The sequence below is a fragment of the Zalophus californianus genome, chromosome 5 (assembly GCF_009762305.2).
Source record: "Zalophus californianus isolate mZalCal1 chromosome 5, mZalCal1.pri.v2, whole genome shotgun sequence".
Lineage (NCBI taxonomy): Eukaryota > Metazoa > Chordata > Mammalia > Carnivora > Otariidae > Zalophus > Zalophus californianus.
Window position 1 is genome coordinate 143,235,251 of NC_045599.1, and position 25,239 is coordinate 143,260,489.

The 25,239-nt window shown below is 40.5% G+C and overlaps 1 protein-coding gene across 1 annotated transcript in view; it reads left to right on the top strand.

Moving 5' to 3' along the window:
- DNAH5 (dynein axonemal heavy chain 5) overlaps positions 1-25,239 on the top strand; it is a 263,927-nt gene that overhangs the window by 205,500 nt on the left and 33,188 nt on the right. Inside the window, exons 61-67 of the mRNA XM_027606690.2 lie at positions 3,096-3,233; positions 6,809-6,944; positions 7,493-7,809; positions 8,405-8,560; positions 9,449-9,631; positions 23,259-23,502; positions 24,720-24,834. Coding sequence (XP_027462491.2) covers positions 3,096-3,233; positions 6,809-6,944; positions 7,493-7,809; positions 8,405-8,560; positions 9,449-9,631; positions 23,259-23,502; positions 24,720-24,834 — 1,289 coding nt within the window. The remainder of the gene's footprint in view (positions 1-3,095; positions 3,234-6,808; positions 6,945-7,492; positions 7,810-8,404; positions 8,561-9,448; positions 9,632-23,258; positions 23,503-24,719; positions 24,835-25,239) is intronic.

The following is a 25,239-nucleotide window of genomic DNA, read 5'->3' on the forward strand; positions in this document are numbered from 1 at the left end:
AGAAGGGGGAATGTTTTACTTGTGCCTAGAACCTCTGCTTTTCTTTCTGAGAAGTCAGTCTTGGAAGTGGCCCCCTAAGATCTTATGAGCACCCAGCTCCTGGGAGCCTGACGTGCATCAGGGCTGTGTCAGGGCCTTCTGAATGTTCCGTCATGAAAATAAGTGCCGTTAGAGAGAGTCTACACAGTCACTGCTTGAGGAGAAGGCAAAGTTGGCGGGAGTGCAGGTTATCACTGGGCAAGTCTGCTCATGTATGAGGCATCACTGACCGAGGCCTCTAATTTCACATGTTCCTGGAGGGACTTCCCTGGCAAGCTCCTGCCTCTGAGTGAGGACAGATTAAGGACACTCCTTACACTCCAGCTGGAACCTCCTCAACACTAAGCAGCGACGAGGACCCTGAGGGGCTCTTCTCCTTCGTCTGGCAATCCCTCTCAAGGGGCCAAGTGACGTCTAGTAGTGAATAAACTTAAATACCAACTAATGCCAATTTAGACTCCATTCGCGTTAATTATAATGCGATTTCTCCTTGAAAGCCATGAAAACTGGTAAATATCAGTCCACATAAACAGAACGTTTATAACAGTAGAGTCTTAAATACTAAACTCGGACGACAACATCTATTATTTATTGAATTCTTGTTGTATGCCAGGCACCAGCCGTGGGTGTTTACATATGTTATCTTATTTAATCCTCTCTCACACACACATCCTAGGAGGTAGATTTTCAACATCTTCATGGATAAACTGAAACTCCCAGAGTGTAAGTGGTCTGCATGGAATCCCACAGCTCCCGAGGTGAGCTGCTGGACTTGAAGGATTCTGTGCCTTTTGGTTGGCAACTTTCGAGTGCTTCATTAAAAGTGTTTTCAATTTGTTTTTTCTGAATAAAATTCTAAAAAAATACGCCAGATCTCTGGGGCTTTGACATTAGTGTGTTGCTTTAGTGAGTTGTTGGGCATTGTTACCTTGCTTTTCTTTTTTGTTTAAGCCACAGCGACAGGTGCAGTTTACAGAAGACCTGAGAAGACAATGTCCCAAGAGTTAGATCCTTTTTAAAGTGTAGCTGTTAAGCCACACTTTTGCCTGTCATTGGTCCTAGTAACTTATGGAACTTCGGCTTTCCCTTAAAGAATTATTCTGCTAAACTTTGAGAGCCTGAGGTTGTCAGACAGGGAAATAATTTATTTCATTGAACGTGTAGATTGCTCTAGGTAGCACTGACATCTTCCCAATGTTTGTTCTTCCAATCTGTGAGCATGGAACGTTTTTCCATTTCTTTGTGTCTTCTTCAATTTCTTTCATGAGTATTTTATAGTTTTCTGAGTACAGATCCCTTGCCTCTTTGGTTAAATTTATTCCTAGGTATCTTATGGTTTTGGGTGCAATTGTAAATGGGATCGACTCCTTGATTTGTCTCTCTTCTGTCTTGTTGTTGGTGTATAGGAATGCCACTGATTTCTGTGCATTGATTTTATATCCTGCTACTTTACTGAATTCCTGTATGAGTTCTAGCAGTTTTGGGGTGGAGTCTTTTGGGTTTTCCACATACAGTATCATATCATCTGCAAAGAGTGAGAGTTTGACTTCCTCTTTGCCGATTTGGATGCCTTTGATTTCTTTTTGTTGTCTGAAGGCTGTGGCTAGGACTTCTAATACTATGTTGAATAGCAGTGGTGAGAGTGGACATCCCTGCCGCGTTCCTGACCTTAGGGGGAAAGCTCTCAGCTTTTCCCCGTTGAGAATGATATTCGCTGTTTTTCATAGATGGCTTTTATGATGTTGAGGTATGTACCCTCTATCCCTATACTCTGAAGAGTTTTGATCAAGAAAGGATGCTGTACTTTGTCAAATGCTTTTTCTGCATCTATTGAGAGGATCATATGATTCTTGTTCTTTCTTTTGTTCATGTATTGTATCACGTTGATTGATTTACGGATGTTGAACCAGCCTTGCAGCCCAGGGATAAATCCCACTTGGTCATGGTGAATAATCCTTTTAATGTACTGTTGGATCCTATTGGCTAGTATTTTGGTGAGAATGTTTGCATCCATGTTCCTCAAGGATATTGGTCTGTAATTCTCCTTTTTGATGGGGTCTTTGTCTGGTTTTGGGATCAAGGTAATGGTGGCCTCATAAAATGAGTTTGGAAGTTTTCCTTCCATGGAAATAATTTATTTCAAAAAATTTTTTTCAAGATAACCTTTTCTTCTGAAAAACTCCAGAGAGAATGTGGCCCTAATAGTGGATTATCCGCATTAAAGTCAATTTTAACATTTTAGAGACTTAAAAAGGAAAAACTTGATTCCAAAAGATTGTTTAAAGCATCTAAATTCCTGTAAGCATGGACTGTTTTCTACATCTTGTCTTTTGCTTATGTTGCTTTTGAATATGTCTTTTGAGTCAAATTTAGTAGCTTCCTTAAAAACAGTATTTTTAATTAGTCACAGCTCAAGGTATCACTTCTTTTATGGAAGGAAAACAGTATGTGGAGACTACAAGAACAACATCAAGATCACCACGACTCACAAAATCTCTGTTTTACGTTCAGTGAATAATTAGGTTCCATTTTTTATCTTGTTTTAGCATCCTCATCGGTAGTGATGATGGTTCTCAATATTCAGTTTTTTCTTCTTCTACAATAATATTACAATGTTCTGTAATGTACCTGTGCATTTAATGCTGCTGTGCTCTGATCTAAGGACTGGCAAACTCTGGCCCATGGGCCAAATCTAGCTCACAACCTCTATGTGTACGGCTTGTGAAATAAAAAGCATTTTTACATTTTTTAAATGGTTTTTAAATAAGTGCTGAACGATAGCCTTGATTTTGCCCCTTGGCCCAAAACATCTAAACTATTTACTATCTGGCACTTTATGGGAAAAACGTGCTGACTTCGAATGAATTGTAATTTTCTGCTTATAAACATTTATATCAAGTCCACACTAAGATTTGGTCCTTACTTAATGCAACTTGAAAAGACTCTAGGGGTAGAGCACAGACCAGGTATGAGCCTTGCTGGGATCTCAGATGAGATGCTTGCTGTTTGCTTGGCTGCTCATCATTCATCATTTGCCTCGGGTATGTCCTGTGCAGGTCAACTTGGTGGTACAGGAGAATCGTTACATCTTGGCCATGCAGGATCTGCAGAAGGCCCAGGCTGAGCTGGATGACAAGCAAGCAGAGCTCGACTTGGTGCAGGTGGAGTATGAACAGGCCATGACCGAAAAGCAGGTAACTCCTCGGCATGGGAGGGCCTGTCATACACCAACATGGCTATTGTAAACCCTTCCTTTGCTCCTTTCTCTCTCCAAGGGTTTGGTTCTCGGCAGGGAAGGATTTAATGTATATATAGTACATAAACCACACATCATCCCTCACTAAGCCCTCAAGTTTGTTTCTAACACCAAGGTCGTTGGTGAGAGGTCAGGATGGTCAGCCAAGATAGAAGTCAGGTCTGGAACTTAAACATCCTGAGTCTCCTTATGGATGGTGATGAAAACAGCCCCTTGTGGAACACTTTCTGTTATGTTTTTCAAACCACATCTTCCAACTTTATCTCATTTTAATCTTTGAAATAATCTTGCAAGGTAAGCAAGGTGGATATTTTCTGTTGTCATTTTGGAGAAAGAAGCTGAGGTCCAGAGGATGGCTCCTGGTGATAGGGCTAGACAGTCTGAACTAGACCTTGGCCTTCTGGTGTCCACTTCAGGCCTCTCTGCTGGACCAGTGTGACTGGCCACGTGGTTGTATCTGATGACAATGACCATCTACGGTCTTCTCAACCTAGTCTGCAAACTAGCAGCTGTAGAACCTTTCAGAATCTGGGTTCATACATTTCTGATCCACTGGGCAATAAGTTCTTTATCTTATTTATACTAATTCCAGCTCCATGGGGGCCTCTTTCCTTCTGGAAATTCGGGCAGCTTTAACACACACCTAATGTAGCTTAAGTTTCAGAACTCCTCATGCGCACAGGCTCCTAGGTGCTGGGGTTCCTGGGGGTCGTAGGGTGTTATAGGGGGAGGGAGACCAGGTTATGATTGGCAAGTATTTGCATATAAGCGTTCAGATAAAATACCTAGAAATTTCAGAGGAAAGTTACCTGAGTTTCTAAGACACCAAGACTTTGTAGTGTTTCTTCCCCCCTCTCAATCTAAATACATATTCACTTGGGTGTTTTGTATTTGTGAATCTCTAATGATTTTCTTGAAGTGGACCCCACCCCACAGATAATGTAAGCTTCTGGCCCCACAAAGTCTGTATCTGCCTCTGGTAAATCCTGTGTTTGGTAAATAAGAGATAGATTCACTCTGTTCTTCCCTTGATGATTTTACAGAGTTTCCTCCTGCCTGTTTTCAGTCTTCACTGGTCGGGATTGAGATTCCTGCTCTGATAATCCCATCTCTTATGGGAGTCCCAACAAGGGAACTTAGATGAACACTTCAGTTTTACTATGTGCAGAATGTGTGATACTTCCACTCCTGAAAGCAAAAGGAGAGCCTTTTAGAAATTTTAGAGAAGTAATTGTACAACACCTATTTGGGTTTGTTAATTATGCTCTTTGGGATTCACTTATCATCATATAAAGACAAAATCAGCATTGCAATTCGAAAGAGTCTACTTTAGAAACTATGGGGAAGGTGTGATCATTATCTACCACGGTGGACACTCACTTCTGTTTGGAGGCGCTACTGAATACACTAGAAATATTTTAGGCCCCATGTTGTTATGTTTCAGTTGTAACATTTTTGAATTAGTTCATTCAGTATGCTTTTTTGGTTTTGAGTATCTCCTGCTTATTAGGACCATACAAGAAGTTCTACTGTAAAGGTATGGCTCTGACTTTAAAACTTGTTTCAACAAATGTCAAGTTTTTTTTAATTAAAACACACAAAATCTGGCTGTGAGTCCACCTGCCTCCCACATGCTGGAGTGAACCTGACCTTTAGTCATCCTGTGGCTCCTTCCCCCTCCATGAGCTCCATGCGAGTCCCGGGGGCTTATGGACTTATGGAAGGTGGGGAGGGGCAGGGCTTTGAATCCACAGTTCCTCACGGTCGGACCCATAACCTCCCGCCCCAGGCCTGTGCTGTGTGCTGAAGGAGAGTGTGCCCTGCTCCTCTCTGCACAGAGCAGTGCCTTTGTGGGACCTACTTCCCTAGGCCTTCTGGACGGCTAGTTACCCTCTGGGAGCACCCATAGAGGGTGGACCGGGGCCCTGCCTGAGGAACCCGGGGAAGTCCGCTCACTGCCCCAGCCGGGCTCAGAGGAAGAGCTGCTTCTGGCTCCTGTGCTCTCCGACGTCTGCTCCTCTCCCCTTCTCGCTATTTCCATCCCCTAAAGGGGCATGGGTTCCCAGGAAAAAAAAAGCCAGAGGGGGGGCCCTGGCCATTTCCTTATTTGGCCAATTGGGAGTGGGGATGGGGAATTTTGGGACGACAACTTAATTTAAAAGAAAATATCTTTTACATGAAAAGTTTGTTTCAGAGGTAGGCAGACATAAATGATTTGTAGGATCACACTTCCCAGTTGGCATCTTTCTTCTTGGGGAGAAACAAACAAATAATATGGGCAATATAGATGTGGTACACCTCAGCTGGGCTTTTAGGTTTCCTACATTAACTCTGCAGGGAAAGGAAAATAGAGTAGAATAGAGTCCCAGAGAACAAACTAGAATAAATATCTTGCTTTTAAAAAACACTGTATTGTGTTATTATTACAAAAGCAACTCATGCTCCTTATGGAAAATACACATAGAGAATCCTGGAAATGAACACTAAAAATATTTGCTCTTTTTCGTTTCCTATCTGAACACATTCCTTGATTTACATACATTTAAAAATATATGTAAAATATAACATTTGAATATATAACATAATTCAATATATACTGTTTATAAATTGAATTTTTAACGTAGAAATATATCATGAATCTTTTCTTGGTTATAAAAATTTTTATAAGATAATTTTTAATGGCTTCAGAGTAGTCTTATTCATGGGTACACCATAATTCATTTAAATATTTCTCTATTACTAGACATTTAGCAAATATAACAATTATATATTATGTGTAACATACACATGTTATAAGTGAACTTCCAATGACTGGTCTTGTAGCTAGATCTTTATCTGTCCCCACTATTATTTCATACATATATGTTTTTACAAGTAGAATTAGCAGTTGTCTTAAGGAGAAAGAGGACCATTTGTTTTTAAGAATGGAGTATTGAGTGGCAAAAGCGTGTGGAAGTCTGGTTCAAGGTCTTTTACTGATACCCAGAGCACCAGAGAGGGACCTGCTGAGTCAGGTGTCACTGGGAAATGTGAGTGAGCCTCAGAAGAGCACAATCTGAAGATAATCTAAAGTTTCACCTCAAGTCAAAGAAGATGTGCACTTAGATCAAGCAGTAATGATGCTAGAACTTTAACAGGAAAAATATTCCTGATTTTCAAGTAGGGATATGTATCGTTTTACCTTTTTTGTGCTATATATTAGTAAGTATGCTTGTAGTTTATCTGTGTTTTTCTTCATAGGGAAGTCATGAATGAAGAAAATTTTTATTATCTCTTAGTTATTAACACCTGGGGAGACGCTGACCCATGGGCTCAGGACCCCATGTGAAGGTTTAAGAGCTGGGCTTTGGCTAACCCAGGCACACAGGAATTGAATCTTATGCTTCCTATGGGATAAGTGGCTCACAGGTCTTAGAAGGGCAGATAATATATAATGGTTTAAAATTATATTCTTGAGCCAGAGGCTGTATTTTTCTGAACAAAAGTTTTCTTCTGATTCTGGCCTTTTTTTAGACATTGCTCGAAGATGCGGAGCGTTGCAGACGAAAGATGCAGACTGCCTCCACTCTGATCGGTGGCTTGGTGGGAGAAAAAGAAAGATGGACAGAACAAAGTAAAGAGTTTGCTGCACAAACAAAAAGACTTGTAGGTATGTAAATTCCTGTATCAGTCAGATTATGTGTTGACTCTGTTAGGGAGTTAGCAAACTGAAACTTTTATCAGAATACAAACCAAACCTCTAGTACTTCAAATTCCTGTGTGTGTGTGTCCAGATATTTCAGAAGGATGAATATTGGTCTGGCATCTATTCAGCCCTTATTCGATGTGTTAATGACCTTCAAACCTCTTATCAGGTCACTTTGAATTCTTCTATGAGCAAATGGTCGTATTGATCCAGGTCACTTGGAATGGAGGCTCTGTCTTCTCAGGTTTTGTATCTCTTAAGCTCCAAAATCATACTCTCGACATCCAACAAGCGTCAAAATAACCTAGTTGACGACTAACAGGTATTACTTGGTGGACCATCTGGACCCTGTTTAACAATGATCTACTGCTTATTCACCAAGACACAGCAATGTGGTTACAGTTTGGTTTCTGGAAGTTAGTTTAAGAGTGGTTGTTAAAAATGTTTAATATTCTGCACGATTACAAGGCTGATTATAAAGTATTTCAGTGGTGTTTTGTTTTCTGTTTTAGGGGATGTATTGTTGGCTACAGCTTTTCTATCTTATTCTGGTCCATTTAACCAAGAGTTTCGCAATCTGCTGCTACATGACTGGCAAAAGGAAATGAAAGCCCGGGAAATCCCATTTGGAAACAGTCTAAATCTCAATGAGATGTTGATTGATGCTCCTACTATTAGTGAATGGAACCTCCAAGGTCTGCCAAATGATGACCTATCCATTCAGAATGGAATTATTGTCACAAAGTCATCTCGCTATCCTTTGTTAATTGATCCACAAACTCAAGGGAAGATCTGGATTAAAAATAAAGAAAGCCAGAATGAACTCCAGGTAATTTGTGTTTGAGTATATTTATGTTACTGTGAAGTTTTATTGCCCCAGATGAACACGAGTCCGAGAATCAAGAAATATTTGAAAATAGTTGAGACTGTAATCCTAGATAGAGCAGTAACAGATGCAAGCCTAAACTCTAATATTAAAATCTTTTCTAAAAATTACATTTACGTTTGTGTGGATCTCTACTAATGCCATCTTTTGAAGGTTTCAGATTCTCCTCTGTTAGAGCCTAAATCCCTCCTTGATGAACGGAGCAGGGTGGAGTTTATCACACTAAGTGTGTAGCCCTCTACCAGGACACTTCATGGTTATTCCATGATCATTTGTCACAAAAGTGGTGGTGATGAGAAGACAGGTTGCACTGGGGAATGACAGTTGGCTAAGGAAACAGTTTAAGCTTTCTGTACAATGGATGGAAACAGTTTAAGCTTTCTGTACAATCTCACCAAGTATGAGTTCCAGAAAAGGTTCACTAAAAATCTCTGTATTTGTGTCCCGTGACAGAATGCTCAGGCACCATTTAATGTCCATTCTCTCTGTGTATGGCATTGTGATATTGTCAACAGTAACCTTTGGATCTTGTTTCTAGATCACATCTCTAAATCACAAGTACTTCCGAAACCATCTGGAGGACAGTCTTTCTCTTGGAAGGCCCTTGCTTATTGAAGACGTTGGGGAGGAACTAGATCCAGCACTGGATAATGTTTTGGAGAGGAACTTCATTAAGACTGGGTCTACCTTTAAGGTAGGTTAAACCTACTGATAATTACGTGAGGAACCATTATCAACGAGGCCAGGTAAATGTGACATAGACGAAATTTTCTCAATAGGCCACAACTGAAATTTGAGTCAGTGGCAAGAGGCATTTGTTTTTTCTCTTCTACACTTCCTGAGTTGGAATTAAAATTTTCAAGAGCAGTCCTTTTAGAAATAACCTACTTCTTTTGTGTGATAGAGTCTGACTCCATTTTGATGAGTTACTGTAGACATCTTTCAAAACCCATTATGACCCTCACCCCTTCTGTCCCAAATCTGGGCAAGCTGATAAGAAAACCTGGGGCTCTTGCCTTTGACACTGGTGGGAAAATCAAACCATGCAATCCTCTGTTCATGCCCTGTGTGGGAACATTTATCCCAACCCTACCCCCAGTCACCATAAAACCCTACAACAGCTGCTTTTCCCTACCCTTTCAATCAATTTTTGGGACCTGGTTGGGGGTCTACTTTAATCTCCTCAGAAAGCTCATTATGTGAGTAATAAACCTTTCATACCCTTTTGGTGCTTACGTGATGTCATCAGTCTTGACCTCTGAGCCAAATTTTGGATGAGTAATCCATCTCACCTCTGTGGTATGATCACACCAATTTTGGTGCTGAATTCTACATTTATGGTATATACTGGCATATATTGAACTTCCTCCCTCCCTCTCTCCCTCCCTTCCTTCCTACCCACCTTCCTTCCTTTCATCCTAGTGGTCTGAAGCCCTCTGAATGCCTAATGACCACTTCTTTTTCAGTATACAAAGATCTCCAGTTGTATAATTCTTTAAAGCAATGCTTGATCCTGTGGAGAAAAGGACACAGTAAGGTATATGTCTCTTTTATTACTTTTGACTTTATTTTTATAATAAAGGTGAAAGTTGGTGATAAGGAAGTAGATGTGATGGATGGCTTCAGACTCTACATCACCACCAAACTGCCCAATCCAGCCTACACCCCTGAAATAAGCGCTCGGACCTCTATCATTGACTTCACTGTCACCATGAAAGGTCTGGAAGATCAGTTACTGGGGAGAGTCATCCGCACAGAGAAGCAGGTGAGTGATGTGTGACCACCTCTTTTTGGCATTGTGTTGTGATTCTTTCATTGATGAAAATAATATGATAAAAGTTGTAATAGGATTGAGGCCCTCCTTTTATTCCTGTGTTTTTTTCCATTGTTAATTCCCAGGTGTCATGGGTAATTACTAACCAATTACCCTCTATGTTGCATCTGTCTCATAAATCACATATATCCATTGATTTTGTGTAGACTAATGATGTAACTATGAGAATATCAGTCTCATGCTCAGCATCATTATTCTGGTCTTATATTGCTTCATTTTTCTGAAGAGTTTGCATGATCGTGAGTTCTGTTCACCTGTTGACTTTTAGGTTTCTAGACTACAGCTAGGTTTTTCTTCCATGCAATTCATTATTATGCTTTTGGAATATAAAATTAAAACTCATGGCTTCAAACCACTAGGATTAAAACCAGCTAACAGACAACATTCTCAGTCCTTAATGTTGCCTATGAGAAACCTCTATGTATGTTGTGACAAGACAGATATTTGTGGATCTGGAGCTTTGGGGAGCACCTTCTGGAGGCTGCTGGCTTAGTTATGTATCTGTTTTCTCTACTTCTATTTGGTGGAATAACTTAATGATCAATAAAAAAATAGCCAATAATTTATAAACCTTGTTTTGAGTCAGCATTTTTTCTACAGAATATGTGAATCTTAAAGAAGTCTAGAGGATTTTAATAGGACTGCTTTGGTAGAACTGCATGAACTCTTAAGAGTTGCTATTGATTTTCTCCTGGGTTCAGTAGCAATGAGGAGTCTAGTTTATTTTATAGCCCCCTTTTACACTGACCTCAAGATTTATTTAGGTTAAAACTATTGGAAAAATCTTTGGAATCTGTCCTTCTCATTATTTTGATTTTTTTTTTTTTTTTGTATGTTTCATGCTTGGTCTTCTGAGTCCCTCCATATGTTTCTCTCTTGCTTCTTTGCTGCCTCTTCCCCTCTCTCGTTTCCTTTTTTATGAATATTCTTTTTATTTTTTAGTTTATAGTGCATGAATCATAGAGTCCTATGGTTGGAAGTTGCACTAAAAGCATTAAATCTGACTTTGTAGATTCACGTAGTTAGTGACCTCAGAATGGCAGGAACTGAGGCTGGAGTTCCTACCGCAGACTAGCTACTGAAGTAATAACAGCCTTCAGAATGTGTGCTTGTTTATTTTTGGAGTCTGAGTCAAGCTGGTTGAGGAAGCCTACCACTGCCATATCCTTAGTTCAGGAAGGACTGGGATTCTTGATCCACAGCATGCAGTGTCAAGCAGGGAATCCCTGAGAGTCTTTGGGGCAGCGGCCGTTACCCGTATGTTAGGCTCAGCTTTCACCTGTGGCATTGGCTTCGGGGAGGTAAGGGGTCTTGATGGCAGTTTGAAAAGATATCCTTGTCTTTGGTTTTCTCACATTCAGCTGAGATGAATATCGTTTCCTTGGAAGAAATAATTTGGTCTGACAGATTTTGTTTGCAACAAAACAGCTCCAGCCCTGGAGTCGTAATTGTTAGAAGTTTAAGATGAAGCGAGGAGCGCTTTAAGTTCCTTTGAAAAGACACTGAACAGCCTTGAAAAGCCAATATGGATCCCAGGCTGGGCTTTTTCTTACCCCCTGGAAAAGTACCTTGAGTGTCTTGAGAAAATTATTCCTTTACTGTTGTCTCGTGATCCGAATCCATTCCAGGCTCACAGTAGATAATTCTTAGGAAAAGTATGGCCATAAGAACGGGACCCTCACTCTCTTATAATATTAGAGGGTCCTCTTACCCTGAACCACATGATTATACAACATGTAACCTGTATTTTTCTCCTCTAACGCAAGTAGTGAGCTGTTGGACTTAATTTTGAAGGCTTTTCAGAATGTATTTCCTGCAAGCAGCCTTTTCTTTTGTAGCATCTCGTCTTCCCACCACACCCCTGAATTCGCTCGTGTTGCTGAATCATCTCAGCCTCGGTGGTGGCAGGTGGGTCTGAGCTGATCTCTGGGGCTTTCTGGAAATTGGGTAACTCATTTGAATAGAGCCTACAGATTCAAAAAGTGTTTCTTTGACTTCTGTGACAATGCCATCTTTCTATGATCTCTTCTTAGGTGAGTATTGTGAATACTCCATCAATATAAAATGCTATTGAGCCAAGGGTGGGTATTGGAAGCAGGGAAGACCCCACCAGTGAGAAGCTGCTATTAGAAAGCTTCTAAGGAATTCCCTTACACATCAAGCTGAAGCAAAGGGTGGGTTCTCCTACAGTCAGGATGAATTCAACCTTCACTGATCTGTCAATTCTTCTTGTGAAAGGTGGCTCGGGAAAGGCCATTCTTCTTTGAATGCATAAATTCACCAGCTGTCCAGTGTCTTGGAGATACTGGCAGTGAGGACCCTTGTTATCACATGAGATCCGGTCTCGTCAGTGCCCGGCTGTACAGCCTGCTGGCCCCTCAGGTTTGTTTGCTTTCAGAAGCAAATGCAAGCCCCAGAGCATGGGAATGCAGGGAAGGCAGATTTTTAATGACTTTATATTTTCTCTGTGCTCCAAAGCAGTCATTTTAAATGTGTGAGCTGTTCAAGGTCATATCAAGGTCATATTCAGTTGTTGACCTGATGTACCTGTGAGTAGATGTAGGCAGCCTGCTGTTGTCACCAGAAGGCAAGGTATCAAGACGATTTTAAACAGGCAGCAAACCAGTAGTTCTTCAGCAACTATCCTTTAAAAAAGAACAAAACAAATTTCTTAGGTTCACTCTTACCTTCATCTTAGAGAATAAGACAGAAACTCAAAGACAGCTATATACTATTAGGAGAAAAACATGAATCTAGATTAACAAGCTTCTATTGGCCACACAACACAAAGCCTCAGGGGTCACCTTGTTCAAAATCCCAGATGAACAAACAGGTGTGTGATTTCCTTTGGTGGTGTAAACACCTGTAAACACCTTTGGGTGTTCCACCCAAACTCGGTGGAACCAACAGGAAAAATAATTTAATGAAGACCCTTAAATAGATGTTGTTATCACCAGCTCACTGGTATGGAGAAAAAATAAATCTAGATTATATTGTTTAATCTTTTTATTTTAACTACCAGTGTAAGGTGTAGAAGAGAAGTAACCTTTGGGAATGAGAGCCTGGGTGATCCCTTAGAACTGAGAACTCTGAAAAGCTCATCTGCTTCCTTTTACTGATTTCAAAACCATAGTTACAGATGCAGTTTAGGTACACACATCATTTTAGTTGTCATTTGCATCTTTGTTGCGCCACTTAATTTTTGATCACTTAATTAATAAATAATATGTTTCCTGAAATTGTCCTGCATTACCACTGTACTTGTTTACTCACTTTGGGGATCATTTTTATATTATCACAGTTTATATAAAGAATTTACATGGCAGCCTTAGTATATAACACAAATGTTTACCTGTGTGTGTGTGTGTGTGTGTGTGTGTGTGTGTGTGTGTGTGTGTGTGTGTTGAGATAATCCCTTTGATGGGAAAATGCTTATAGACAAAATGATTTTGATTAATTTTGCTCCTTATTATCAATTATAAAAGGAACTATCTTCTTATAGATTGGAGGACTTAAAGTCATAGTTCAACAGAACCATGTTTAAATCAGCCATACAAATGAGCTTACACCTAAAACCTTATCCCAAAATAGGTTTTCTGTTTTAAAATCCTGAATGAAAAGCAAGTAGCAGGGGTGCCTGTGTGGCTCAGTTGGTTAAGCATCTGTGTCTGCCTTCCGTTCAGGTCGTGATCCCAGGATCCTGGGATCAAGCCCCACGTGGGGCTCCCTGCTCAGTGGGTAGTGAGCTTCTCCCTCGGCTCCTCCCCTCTGCTTGTGCTCTCTCTCTCTAAGTAAACAAATAAAATCTTAAAAAAAAAAAAAGCAAATAGTAGTTCTGTTTTCCTTCAGAGATAACTTTCTTTTTTTCTGTAACTCTTGTCCCATTGTAGTGTTTGGTCATTTACCTGCTATTTAGTACACAGATTGCTTTCATAATTCCAAATTGCTTTAAATTGTACTGTTTACTTTAGGGGATATTATTTTTTTATTTTATTTTATTATTTATTTATTTATTTAATTTATTTTTTTATTTTAAAGTTTTTATTATTATGTTAATCACCATACATTACATCATTAGTTCTTCATGTAGTGTTCCATGATTCATTCTTTGTGCATAACACCCAGTGCTCCACGCAGAATGTGCCCTCTTTACTACCCATCACCAGGCTAACCCATCCCCCCACCCCCTCCCCTCTAGAACCCTCAGTTTGTTTTTCAGAGTCCAATGTCTCTCATAGTTCGTCTCCCCCTCCAACTGACTCCCCTTCATTCTTCCCCTCCTGCTATCTTCTTCTTTTTCTTTTTTTTTTAAACATATGTTGCATTATTTGTTTCAGAGGTACAGATCTGTGATTCAACTGTCTTGCACAAATCACAGCGCTCACCATAGCACATACCCTCCCCAATGTCTATCACCCAGCCACCCCATCCCTCCCACCCTCCATCACTCCAGCAACACTCAGTTTGTTTCCTGAGATTAAGAATTCCTCATATCAGTGAGGTCATATGATACATCTCTTTCTCTGATTGACTTATTTCACTCAGCATAACACCCTCCAGTTCCATCCATGTCGTTGCAAATGGCAAGATCTCATTCCTTTTGATGGCTGCATAATATTCCATTGTGTATATATACCACATCTTCTTTATCCATTCATCTGTCGATGGACATCTTGGCTCTTTCCACAGTTTGGCTATTGGGGACATTGCTGCTATAAACATCGGGGTGCACATACCCCTTCGGATCCCTACATTTGTATCTTTGGGGTAAATACCCAGTAGTGCAATTGCTGGATCATATGGTAGCTCTATTTTCAACTGTTTGAGGAACCTCCATACTGTTTTCCAGAGTGGCTGCACCAGCCTGCATTCCCACCAACAGTGTAGGAGGGTTCCCCTTTCTCCGCATCCCCGCCAACATCTGTCGTTTCCTGACTTGTTCATTTTAGCCATTCTGACTGGTGTGAGGTGGTATCTCATTGAGGTTTTGATTTGGATTTCCCTGATGCCGAGCGATGTTGAGCACTTTTTCATGTGTCTGTTGGCCATTTGGATGTCTTCTTTGGAAAAATGTTTGTTCATGTCTCCTGCCCATTTCTAGATTGGATCATTTGTTCTTTGGGTGTTGAGTTTGATAAGTTCTTTATAGATTTTGGATACTAGCCCTTTACCTGATATGTCATTTGCAAATATTTTCTCCCATTCTGTCGGTTGTCTTTTGGTTTTGTGGACTGTTTCTTTTGCTGTGCAAAAGCTTTTTATCTTGATGAAATCCCAATAGTTCATTTCTGCCCTTGCTTCCCTTGCCTTTGGCGATGATTCTAGGAAGAAGTTGCTGTGGCTGAGGTCAAAGAGGTTGCTGCCTGTGTTCTCCTTTAGGATTTTGATGGACTCCTGTCTCACGTTTAGGTCTTTCAACCATTTGGAGTCTATTTTTGTGTGTGGTGTAAGGAAATGGTCCAGTTTCATTCTTCTGCATGTGGCTGTCCAATTTTCCCAACACTATTTGTTGAAGAGACTGTCTTTTTTTCATTGGACATTCTTTCCTGCTTTGTCAAAGATGAGTTGACCATAGGGTTGGGGGTCTATTTCTGGGCTCTCGATTCTGTTCCATTGATCGATGTGCCTGTTTTTGTGCCAGTACCATACTGTCTTGATGATGACAGCTTTGTAATACAGCTGGAAGTCCAGAATTGTGATGCCACCAGCTTGGCTTTTCTTTTTCAATATTCCTCTGGCTATTCGGGGTCTCTTCTGGTTCTATACAAAGTTTAGGATTATTTGTTCCCTTTCTTTGAAAAAAGTGGATGGTATTTTGATGGGGATTGCATTAAATGTGTAGATTGCTCTAGGTAGCATTGACATCTTCACAATGTTTGTTCTTCCAATCCGTGAGCATGGAACGTTTTTCCATTTCTTTGTGTCTTCTTCAATTTCTTTCAGGAGTATTTTATAGTTTTCTGAGTACAGATCCTTTGCCTCTTTGGTTAAATTTATTCCTAGGTATCTTATGGTTTTGGGTGCAATTGTAAATGGGATCGACTCCTTGATTTGTGTCTCTTCTGTCTTGTTGTTGGTGTATAGGAATGCCACTGATTTCTGTGCATTGATTTTATATCCTGCTACTTTACTGGATTCCTGTATGAGTTCTAGCAGTTTTGGGGTGGAGTCTTTTGGGTTTTCCACATACAGTATCATATCATCTGCAAAGAGTGAGAGTTTGACTTCCTCTTTGCCGATTTGGATGCCTTTGATTTCTTTTTGTTGTCTGAAGGCTGTGGCTAGGACTTCTAATACTATGTTGAATAGCAGTGGTGATAGTGGACATCCCTGCCGCGTTCCTGACCTTAGGGGGAAAGCTCTCAGCTTTTCCCCGTTGAGAATGATATTCGCTGTAGGTTTTTCATAGATGGCTTTTATGATGTTGAGGTATGTACCCTCTATCCCTATACTCTGAAGAGTTTTGATCAAGAAAGGATGTTGTACTTTGTCAAATGCTTTTTCTGCATCTATTGAGAGGATCATATGATTCTTGTTCTTTCTTTTGTTCATGTATTGTATCACGTTGATTGATTTACGGATGTTGAACCAGCCTTGCAGCTCAGGGATAAATCCCACTTGGTCGGGGTGAATAATCCTTTTAATGTATTGTTGGATCCTATTGGCTAGTATTTTGGTGAGAATTTTTGCATCCATGTTCCTCAAGGATATTGGTCTGTAATTCTCCTTTTTGATGGGGTCTTTGTCTGGTTTTGGGATCAAGGTAATGGTGGCCTCATAAAATGAGTTTGGAAGTTTTCCTTCCATTTCTATTTTTTGGAACAGTTTCAGGAGAATAGGTATTAATTCTTCTTTAAATGTCTGATAGAATTCCCCTGGGAAGCCATGTGGCCCTGGGCTTTTGTTTGTTGGGAGATTTTTGATGACTTCTTCAATTTCCTTAGTGGTTATAGGTCTGTTCAGGTTTTCTATTTCTTCCTGGTTCAGTTTTGGTAGTTGATACATCTCTAGGAATGCACCCATTTCTTCCAGGTTATCTAATTTGCTGGCATAGAGTTGCTCATAATATGTTCCTATAATTGTTTGTATTTCTTTGGTGTTGGTTGTGATCTCTCCTCTTTCATTCATGATTTTGTTGGTTTGGGTCCTTTCTCTTTTCTTTTTGATCAATCTGGCCAGGGGTTTATCAATCTTGTTAATTCTTTCAAAGAACCAGCTCCTAGTTTCGTTGATCTGTTCTACTGTTCTTTTGGTTTCTAGTTCATTGATTTCTGCTCTGATCTTTATTATTTCTCTTCTCCTGCTGGGTTTAGGCTTTATTTGCTGTTCTTTCTCCAGCTCCTTTAGGTGTAGGGTTAGGTTGTGTATTTGAGACCTTTCTCGTTTCTTGAGAAAGGCTTGTATTGCTATTTACTTTCCTCTCAGGACTGCCTTTGCTGTATCCCAAAGATTTTGAACTGTTGTGTTTTCATTTTCATTGGTTTCCATGAATTTTTTTAATTCTTCTTTAATTTCCTGGTTGACCCATTCCTTCTTTAGTAGGATGCTCTTTAGCCTCCATGTATTTGAGTTCTTTCCGACTTTCCTCTTGTGATTGAGTTCTAGTTTCAAAGCATTGTGGTCTGAAAATGTGCAGGGAATGATCCCAGTCTTTTGGTACCGCTTGAGACCTGATTTGTGACCTAGGATGTGATCAATTCTGAAGAATGTTCCATGGGCACTAGAGAAGAATGTGTATTCCGTTGCTTTGGGATGGAATGTTCTGAATATGTCTGTGAAGTCCATTTGGTCCAGTGTGTCATTTAAAGTCTTTATTTCCTTGTTGATCTTTTGCTTAGATGATCTGTCCATTTCAGTCAGGGGGGTGTTAAAGTCCCCCACTATTATTGTATTGTTGTCAATGTGTTTCTTCGCTTTTGTTATTAATTGCCTTATATAATTGGCTGCTCCCATGTTCGGGGCATAGATATTTACAATTGTTAGATCTTCTTGTTGGATAGACCCTTTAAGTAGGATATAGTGTCCTTCCTCATCTCTTATTACAGTCTTTGGTTTAAAATCTAATTTGTCTGATATAAGGATTGCCACCCCAGCTTTCTTTTGGTGTCCATTAGCATGGTAAATGGTTTTCCACCCCCTCACTTTCAATCTGGGGGTGTCTTTGGGTCTAAAATGAGTCTCTTGCAGACAGCATATCGATGGGTCTTGTTTTTTAATCCAATTTGATAGCCTGTGTCTTTTGATTGGGGCATTTAGCCCATTTACATTCAGGATAACTATTGAAAGGTATGAATTTAGTGCCATTGTATTGCCTGTAAGGTGACTGTTACTGTATATTGTCTCTGTTCCTTTCTGATCTATGCTGCTTTTAGGCTCTCTCTTTGCTTAGAGGACCCCTTTCAATATTTTTTGGAGGGCTGGTTTCGTGTTTGCAAATTCCTTTAGTTTTTGTTTGTCCTGGAAGCTTTTTATCTCTCCTTCAATTTTGAATGAGAGCCTAGCTGGATATAGTATTCTTGGTTGCATATTTTTCTCGTTTAGTGCTCTGAAGATATCATGCCAGTCCTTTCTGGCCTGCCAGGTCTCTGTGGATAGGTCTGTTGCCAATCTAATATTTCTACCATTGTAGGTTACAGATCTCTTCTCCCGAGCTGCTTTCAGGATTTTCTCTTTGTCTCTGAGACGCGTAAGTTTTACTATTAGATGTTGGGGTGTTGACCTATTTTTATTGATTTTGAGAGGGGTTCTCTGTGCCTCCTGGATTTTGATGCCTGTTTCCTTCCTCACATTAGGGAAGTTCTCTGCTATAATTTGCTCCAATATACCTTCTGCCCCTCTCTCTCTTTCTTCTTCTTCTGGGATCCCAATTAGTCTAATGTTGTTTCGTCTTACCGTATCACTTATGTCTCGAATGCTACCCTTGTGATCCTGTAGTTGTTTCTCTCTCTTTTTCTCAGCCTCTTTATTTTCCATCATTTGGTCTTCTATATCGCTGATTCTCTCTTCTGCCTCATTTATCCTAGCAGTTAGTGCCCCCATTTTTGGTTGCACTTCATCAATAGCCTTTTTGATTTTGACTTGGTTAGATTTTAGTTCTTTTATTTCTCCAGAAAGGGTTTCTCTAATAACTTCCACGCTTTTTTCAAGCCCAGCTAGTATCTTTAAGGTCATGACTCTGAACTCTAGGTCTGACATCGTACTAATGTCCGTATTGAGTAGGTCCCTGGCTGACGGTGCTATCTCTTGTTCTTTTTGCTGAGGTGATTTTTTTCATCTTGTCATTTTGTCCAGAGGAGAATAGATGAATGAGAGAACAAAATGCTACGAGGTTAACAATGTCCCCAGCAAATATATTCTAAACAAATCAAAAAAGATCTGAAACCATTGGAAAAGAAAGGGAAAGAAAGAAAAAAGAAAGAGAAAAGAAAGAGAAAAGAAAGAAAAAAAAAAAAAGAAAAAGATAAAAACAAAAAGAGAACAATACAAAAAAACAGAATATGATCCAATATGATCAGGCTAGTGCATAGATCAGTGCCACACACTAGATTTTGGGTGTATTTTGGTCTGTTAGAATAAAGTGCCTCCTAAAATTTTAAAGGAAGAAAGACTTATATATGTACAAAATAAGGGTTGATACAATGAAGGGATGGAAGATGACTGTAAAGATGAAAATTATAAAAGATTTTATAAAAGGGATTGATAAGATAAGAAGTTGTTTGAAAAAAGAAAGAAGATTTAAAAAAAGAAAAAGAAAAAGAAAAACAAAAGAAAAAAAAGGTAGAGAATGTGATCAGGCAGGAGACTAGAACAAAGCCATACACTAGTGATTTAGGGTATATTTTGATCTGTTAAGAAGAAACTGTATCTCAAAATTTTAAGAAAGAACAATTTATATATATATGCCAAAAATAAGGGTAACTACTATGAAGGGATAAAATATGATTCTAAAAATGAAAAATAAAAAATGTTTTTTTTAAAAAAAAGGGATTGATAAGATGTTGGTTGAAAAAGGGAAAAAGAAAAATTAAAAAAAACAGTTAAAAAATTAACTTTGAAAAACTAATGAATCATGGTAAAAAAAGCCATGAATTCTATGTGCAGTATTCCCCTAGCGCTGGGGTTCTCCTGTTCTCCTTGATCGGTAAACTTGGTCTTGGCTTGCTGGCTGTTCTTGCTGATCTTCTGGGGGAGGAGCCTGTTGCTGTGGTTCCCAAATATCTTTGCCGAGGCGGAATTGCCCACCCTTGTGGTTCCAGGCTAAGCAAGCTGCTCGGGTTTGCTCCCAGGAGCTTTTGTTCCCTGCAAGCTCTCGGTACAGCTTTGGATTGATGAGAGTGAAAGTGGTGGCCTCCCAATCTCCACCTGGAGGAGCTGAGAACTCGGGGCCCCGCTCCTCAGTGCGCCCCCAGAGAAAAGCAGTCACTCCCGTCTCCCTGGTCTCCGGCCGCACTCCGTGCTCACCCGGCCTGTGACCGAGCGTTTCTATCTCTGGCACCCGACCCCGTGTGGAGTCTCCAAACCCAGCAGATCCCTGCGGTGCGCTTCCGCCACTCCTCCCGGGGGAGGAAGGGGAGTCTCCCCGGATCTGCCGCTTGTTGGGTCCCTGCTGGAGGAGCAGTGGCCCGACTGGGCCGCGGATCACAGTTTATGGCCACCCGGAGCTGAGAGCCCGCGCCTCGGCTCCGTCTCTGCAGCCCGCTTCCCCGCTCCGATATCTGGGAGCTCTGCTGCACTCAGGCACCCCCGGTCTTTCTGTGACCCGGAGGGTCCTGAGACCACACTGTCCCGCGAGGGTTCCACCCCCCACTTAGCCACTGGAGCGACGTCCCTCCGCGGAGCCGACTTCTAAAAGTTCCGATTTTGTGCTCCGCGGCTCTAGCACTTGCCAGAAGCGGCCGACGGAGGCCCCCTCCCCCGCCGGCTCTCCTCCCGAATATCGCCTCGGATTCACTTCTCCGCACGTCCTACCTTCCAGTAAGTGGTCGCTTCTCTGTTCAGAGAGTTGTTGCTACTCTCCTCTTCGGTCTCCTGTTGAGCTCGTAGGTGTTCAGAATGGTTTGATCCCTATTCATCTGAATTCCTGAGACCAGACGAAATCCAGGTCTCCTACTCCTCCGTCATCTTGCTCCGCCCTAGGCGATATTATTTTATCAGTTTCAAACTTTGGGGCAAATGTACTTCTTAGCCTCATTCTAATCCTTTAGGAATATAGGCAGTTACTTTAATTGCAAATTTACTGGTGTTAATGATATTGAATTGACTACAGCCATCTCAATAATGTTTAAGCTTTTACTTGCTATTTTTAAAATCAGGAATTGGATAATTTGCCCTTTTGTATACATTATATGAAGTGTTTATTTTGTGAATATCAGTTTTCGTAAGTAACATGGGGGTGTGATTTTAGTACTGATTCTATGGTTTTCAAGGGGAGATGAGATTGGAAATGTAGGTTGTAAGAAGTATTGTAAACTGTTGAGAATTTTGGACCTTTCAAAACAGCTGAGGGAGATCCCTGAATATCTAGGAGGAGAAAAGGGGGTGATGACAGAGAAGGGGGTCAGTGGGGAGATCTGTTATGGTTAGAGTAGTCCGTGAGGAATAACTAAAGCCTAAGCCAGGGCTGTGGCTGTGGATTTGGAAGACATGGATGGAGGGAAAACTATGGTGCTGGAAGAATCTGTAAGACTTGGTGCAGTTTTTGGATTTGACAGCCCATGCTCTCGTCCCAGCAGATGTGAGAGCATGCATCGTTAGCCTAAGTGCAAGAGTAGAAAGTTCTCTTTTATCCCATTTCAGCCACTTTATTAGGCTTTTGTAATGATATGTGAAATTCTAAAGTATGGTTTATTTTATGTCAACCTATAATTTTATTTTCAAACTGCTTATTTTTCCAATAGGTATTATAATGCTTCTGAAAAATCCATGCTTAGAATGAATCAAGGAAGGGGAGAAAAGGGGGAGAGACATATTTGGAACAGTTATCATGATCCAGTTTCTGTTGTAACTGCTTTACTAGTTATATCCTGACCATCACTGTCTGAGCTGTTTTTATATCCATCTCACAGATAAGGAAACTGAGGTTCCTAGAGTTAAATATCATGACCAACATCATGCAGCTGATAGATCGTAGGGGCTGTGATTCAAGCACATGTCTTCCTGATGTCAAAAGCATCATTCTCCCCATGGCTTTACGATCCTTCCCTTACCTGTCTTCTTCAGGTGAGGACTTTTAGACCGCTCACCTTTAGGAACTCAGGCACGATAGTGATAGTGTGTGAAATGTGGGCATATTGCAATAAAAAATATCTGAATTTTTCCCTTGAACATGATTATTTCTTAGTGTAACCGTAGTGTAAGTTCTTTTTTTTTTATAGATGGTTATGGTGAGGAATTTTGCAGGTATCTTAAATGTTATTTTCTGTACTGATTTTTTTTTTTACATTTTCTCAAATTTGAGATTCTTATCTAGTGAGTAAATGAATGAAAATAACCATGAAGGAAGCTTTTCAAAGACCCAATACAAAGAAGCAAACGTGATAAAGGCAGGTTTTGCTGAAGTTGCTATGTCACCAAGAATAAAGCAAGTTCTGAGCTTTTGCTCCGTGCCTGGTAGGGTTCTACCCATCATAACTGTTGAGTCAATGGTGATTAACTGGCTAGAATATAAAGCAGTGGCCAGTGGCCTTTGTTCTTTGTATTCATGCAGTTTCGTTACTATCACCTTTATTTTAGATCTGTGGTTTTCAATTACAGGGTAAGAATTTTCTCCCAGCCTCTGGGCTTTGTGCTGTCTTTGGCTTGCTCTGTGTCATGGCCATGCCCTCCTTCCCCACCCTCCCCAGTCCCATCTTTTTCTCCTTCTGTCCCATGGACTCCCCTTTCCAAACCACCATGAGGAAGAAGTAGCCAATCAGGACAATAACCTTCCAAAACCATTCTCTCCCCAGCTATCTATAAAGATCCTTCAAGAAGGATCTAGAACTTCCCTTCTCTTGGAGAGAATAGCATCTTTTCAGGCCAAGAACAGTTTCCAATTTAAAGGTACCTGCAGCAGCTATGTGGATTGTTTGCCTAACTTGTTGGACATTTGCTTTTCAGGGGACTGGATACTATTTCAACCAGCAAGTTGACAATAATCCCATTCAGACAACAACGGGGCTCTCATCCACAAGAAACTAAACAGAAGAAAATGTATTTAATCTGAGAGATTGATATGTGTCTTCAAATATATTCCAGTATATTTTCAAATGTTTTTCACCTTCAGAACAAGCTTACGTATAATCACAAATGTCACTTGAAGTTATTTGACTTTAGGAAATAGATAGATGGTCCAGAGAATATTGGTCGTGTTTTTTTTAGCAAATGTCATGTTATTTGCCACCCATTCTTCTTTCCTCCATTAATTCTCCTCCTCTTCTTATTTTGGTGTATTTCCTGCAGTCCAGTATGATAACTACAGTGCAGGAGCTTGAGAGCAGCCCCGTAGGTTAACTTTTTCGGGAATGACCAAGCAATAGTTGTTAATTAAGGAGGAAAATATCTTTATGCAAATTAATAGGAACTGGAGAAAGAGAGAACTCATCTCATGGAAGAGGTAACTGCAAACAAAAGAAGGATGAAAGAGCTAGAAGATAATTTGCTTTACCGACTGACGAGCACCCAGGGGTCCCTGGTGGAAGACGAGAGTCTCACTGCTGTGCTGAGTAACACAAAAAAGACCGCGGAAGAGGTGACACAGAAGCTGGAAATTTCGGCCGAGACAGAAATTCAAATTAACTCAGCCCGGGAGGAGTACAGACCTGGTGAGTTTGGTCATGAAAAACAAATGTCACAGGAAAACGAAGTGAGAAAAAAACCCGAAATTTGGAAAAACTGAAGGAACGGAGGACACTAATGCAAATGGCTGCGCCAGGTGGGGTGGCCCTCTTGTTTTGTGGCACCACTTTGGGACGCATTCAGTAAAACTGAGATGAAGAAAAGATTGTATAATGGTGTTAATTGTCTAGGTGCTTATGATTCCTGTGAGTTGGCAAATTCTTTGAACTTAGAAAGTAAAGAGGGAGGGTTTTTAAAGAATGTCTGACGACCGTTTGGAAATCTGAGGAATTAGTGCCACATTTGTGGGCTGCTCACTGGTTCTTTATCATTTGGTAGCAATCAGCCAGTATTTTGTTCGCAGTCTTTGCATTAAGAAGGGAGTTCCGTGGTCTCACCGGAATGCTTTAGGCTTACCCACCAATTTGCAAATCAGTGTTGTTCACAGGTTGCAAGAGGGACCTGCTGAAAGAATTCATTTTCCTTTAGAAATGTATCATTCTTTCTGGAAAAATAATCAAAGCGGTATCATTTGCTGGTGGAGAGTCAGGAGCATCATCTTTGCCATGCCTTGTTTTGCCAACCCGAGGCCACGCTTAGTCGGGGCTTCATGGAGCTGGAGAATGAGGGCCATAAGATGCCTACATAATTTGCCAGGCATTACAATTTTTGCTCTCCCATCGATTGCCTTTTGTGCCTATGGAAAAAATAGAGTAAAATGTATTTATAAGGGATCTGGAAGTTCTAACATGGAAAATACCACTCGATAAACTCAAGCAGCAGACTGCTTACACAAAGCTTATAAATAAGAATTAAATATAAATCATGAGCCTTGCTCCAGGCTCCCAGTGCTGGTAGATAGTCATTGATAAAACAAAAATAAGACCTGTTTTCTTTTCTTTTTTTTTTTTTTTTTAAAGATTTTATTTATTTATTTGACAGAGAGAGACACAGTGAGAGAGGGAACACAAGCAGGAGGAGTGGGAGAGGGAGAAGCGAAGCAGGCTTCCCGCGGAGCAGGGAGCCCGATGTGGGGCTCGATACCAAGACCCTGGGATCATGACCTGAGCTGAAGGCAGACGCTTAACGACTGAGCCACCCAGGCGCCCCAAGACCTGTTTTCATTTAGAGTTTAGGCTGGTCTGTGCATGGTCATTTATTTTCCACCACCGTAGCACATGCAGCCTTGTTCTTTGTCTTTCAGTGGCAACTCGAGGCAGTCTCCTCTACTTCCTCATCACTGAGATGCGCTTGGTAAATGACATGTATCAGACTTCGCTCCGCCAGTTTCTTGGCCTGTTTGACCTTTCCTTAGCCAGGTATGTCCGTACTCGGGAAACCAAGCTGAATTTTCTATCTGTGAGCTAGAATGATGACATTATATTTATAACTTCTTTTCCTTTTGCTACTGAGTCTTTATAAAAAAATCTCAGCTTAGTGTAATTAGCAGCGTGTTAACACATCATTCTCATTTGTCCTTTTATGCTCAGAGACAGCTCTACCAACTCTTCATCCACGGATTTATTCCTTGGATTTCATGTATTTCTGTTAAACAAAGAAATTCTCAAGACGTTGTTGTGAGTGGTAATACCCCTCGGGTAAAATTGATTTAGACAACATTGAGGATTCTGTTATGTTATTTTGTGTTGAGAGAATGCTGGTTATTTTAGATTTAGGATGCTTATTCTTATGCGTAAAAAAGAATTGGCCCTCCAAAGTTACCT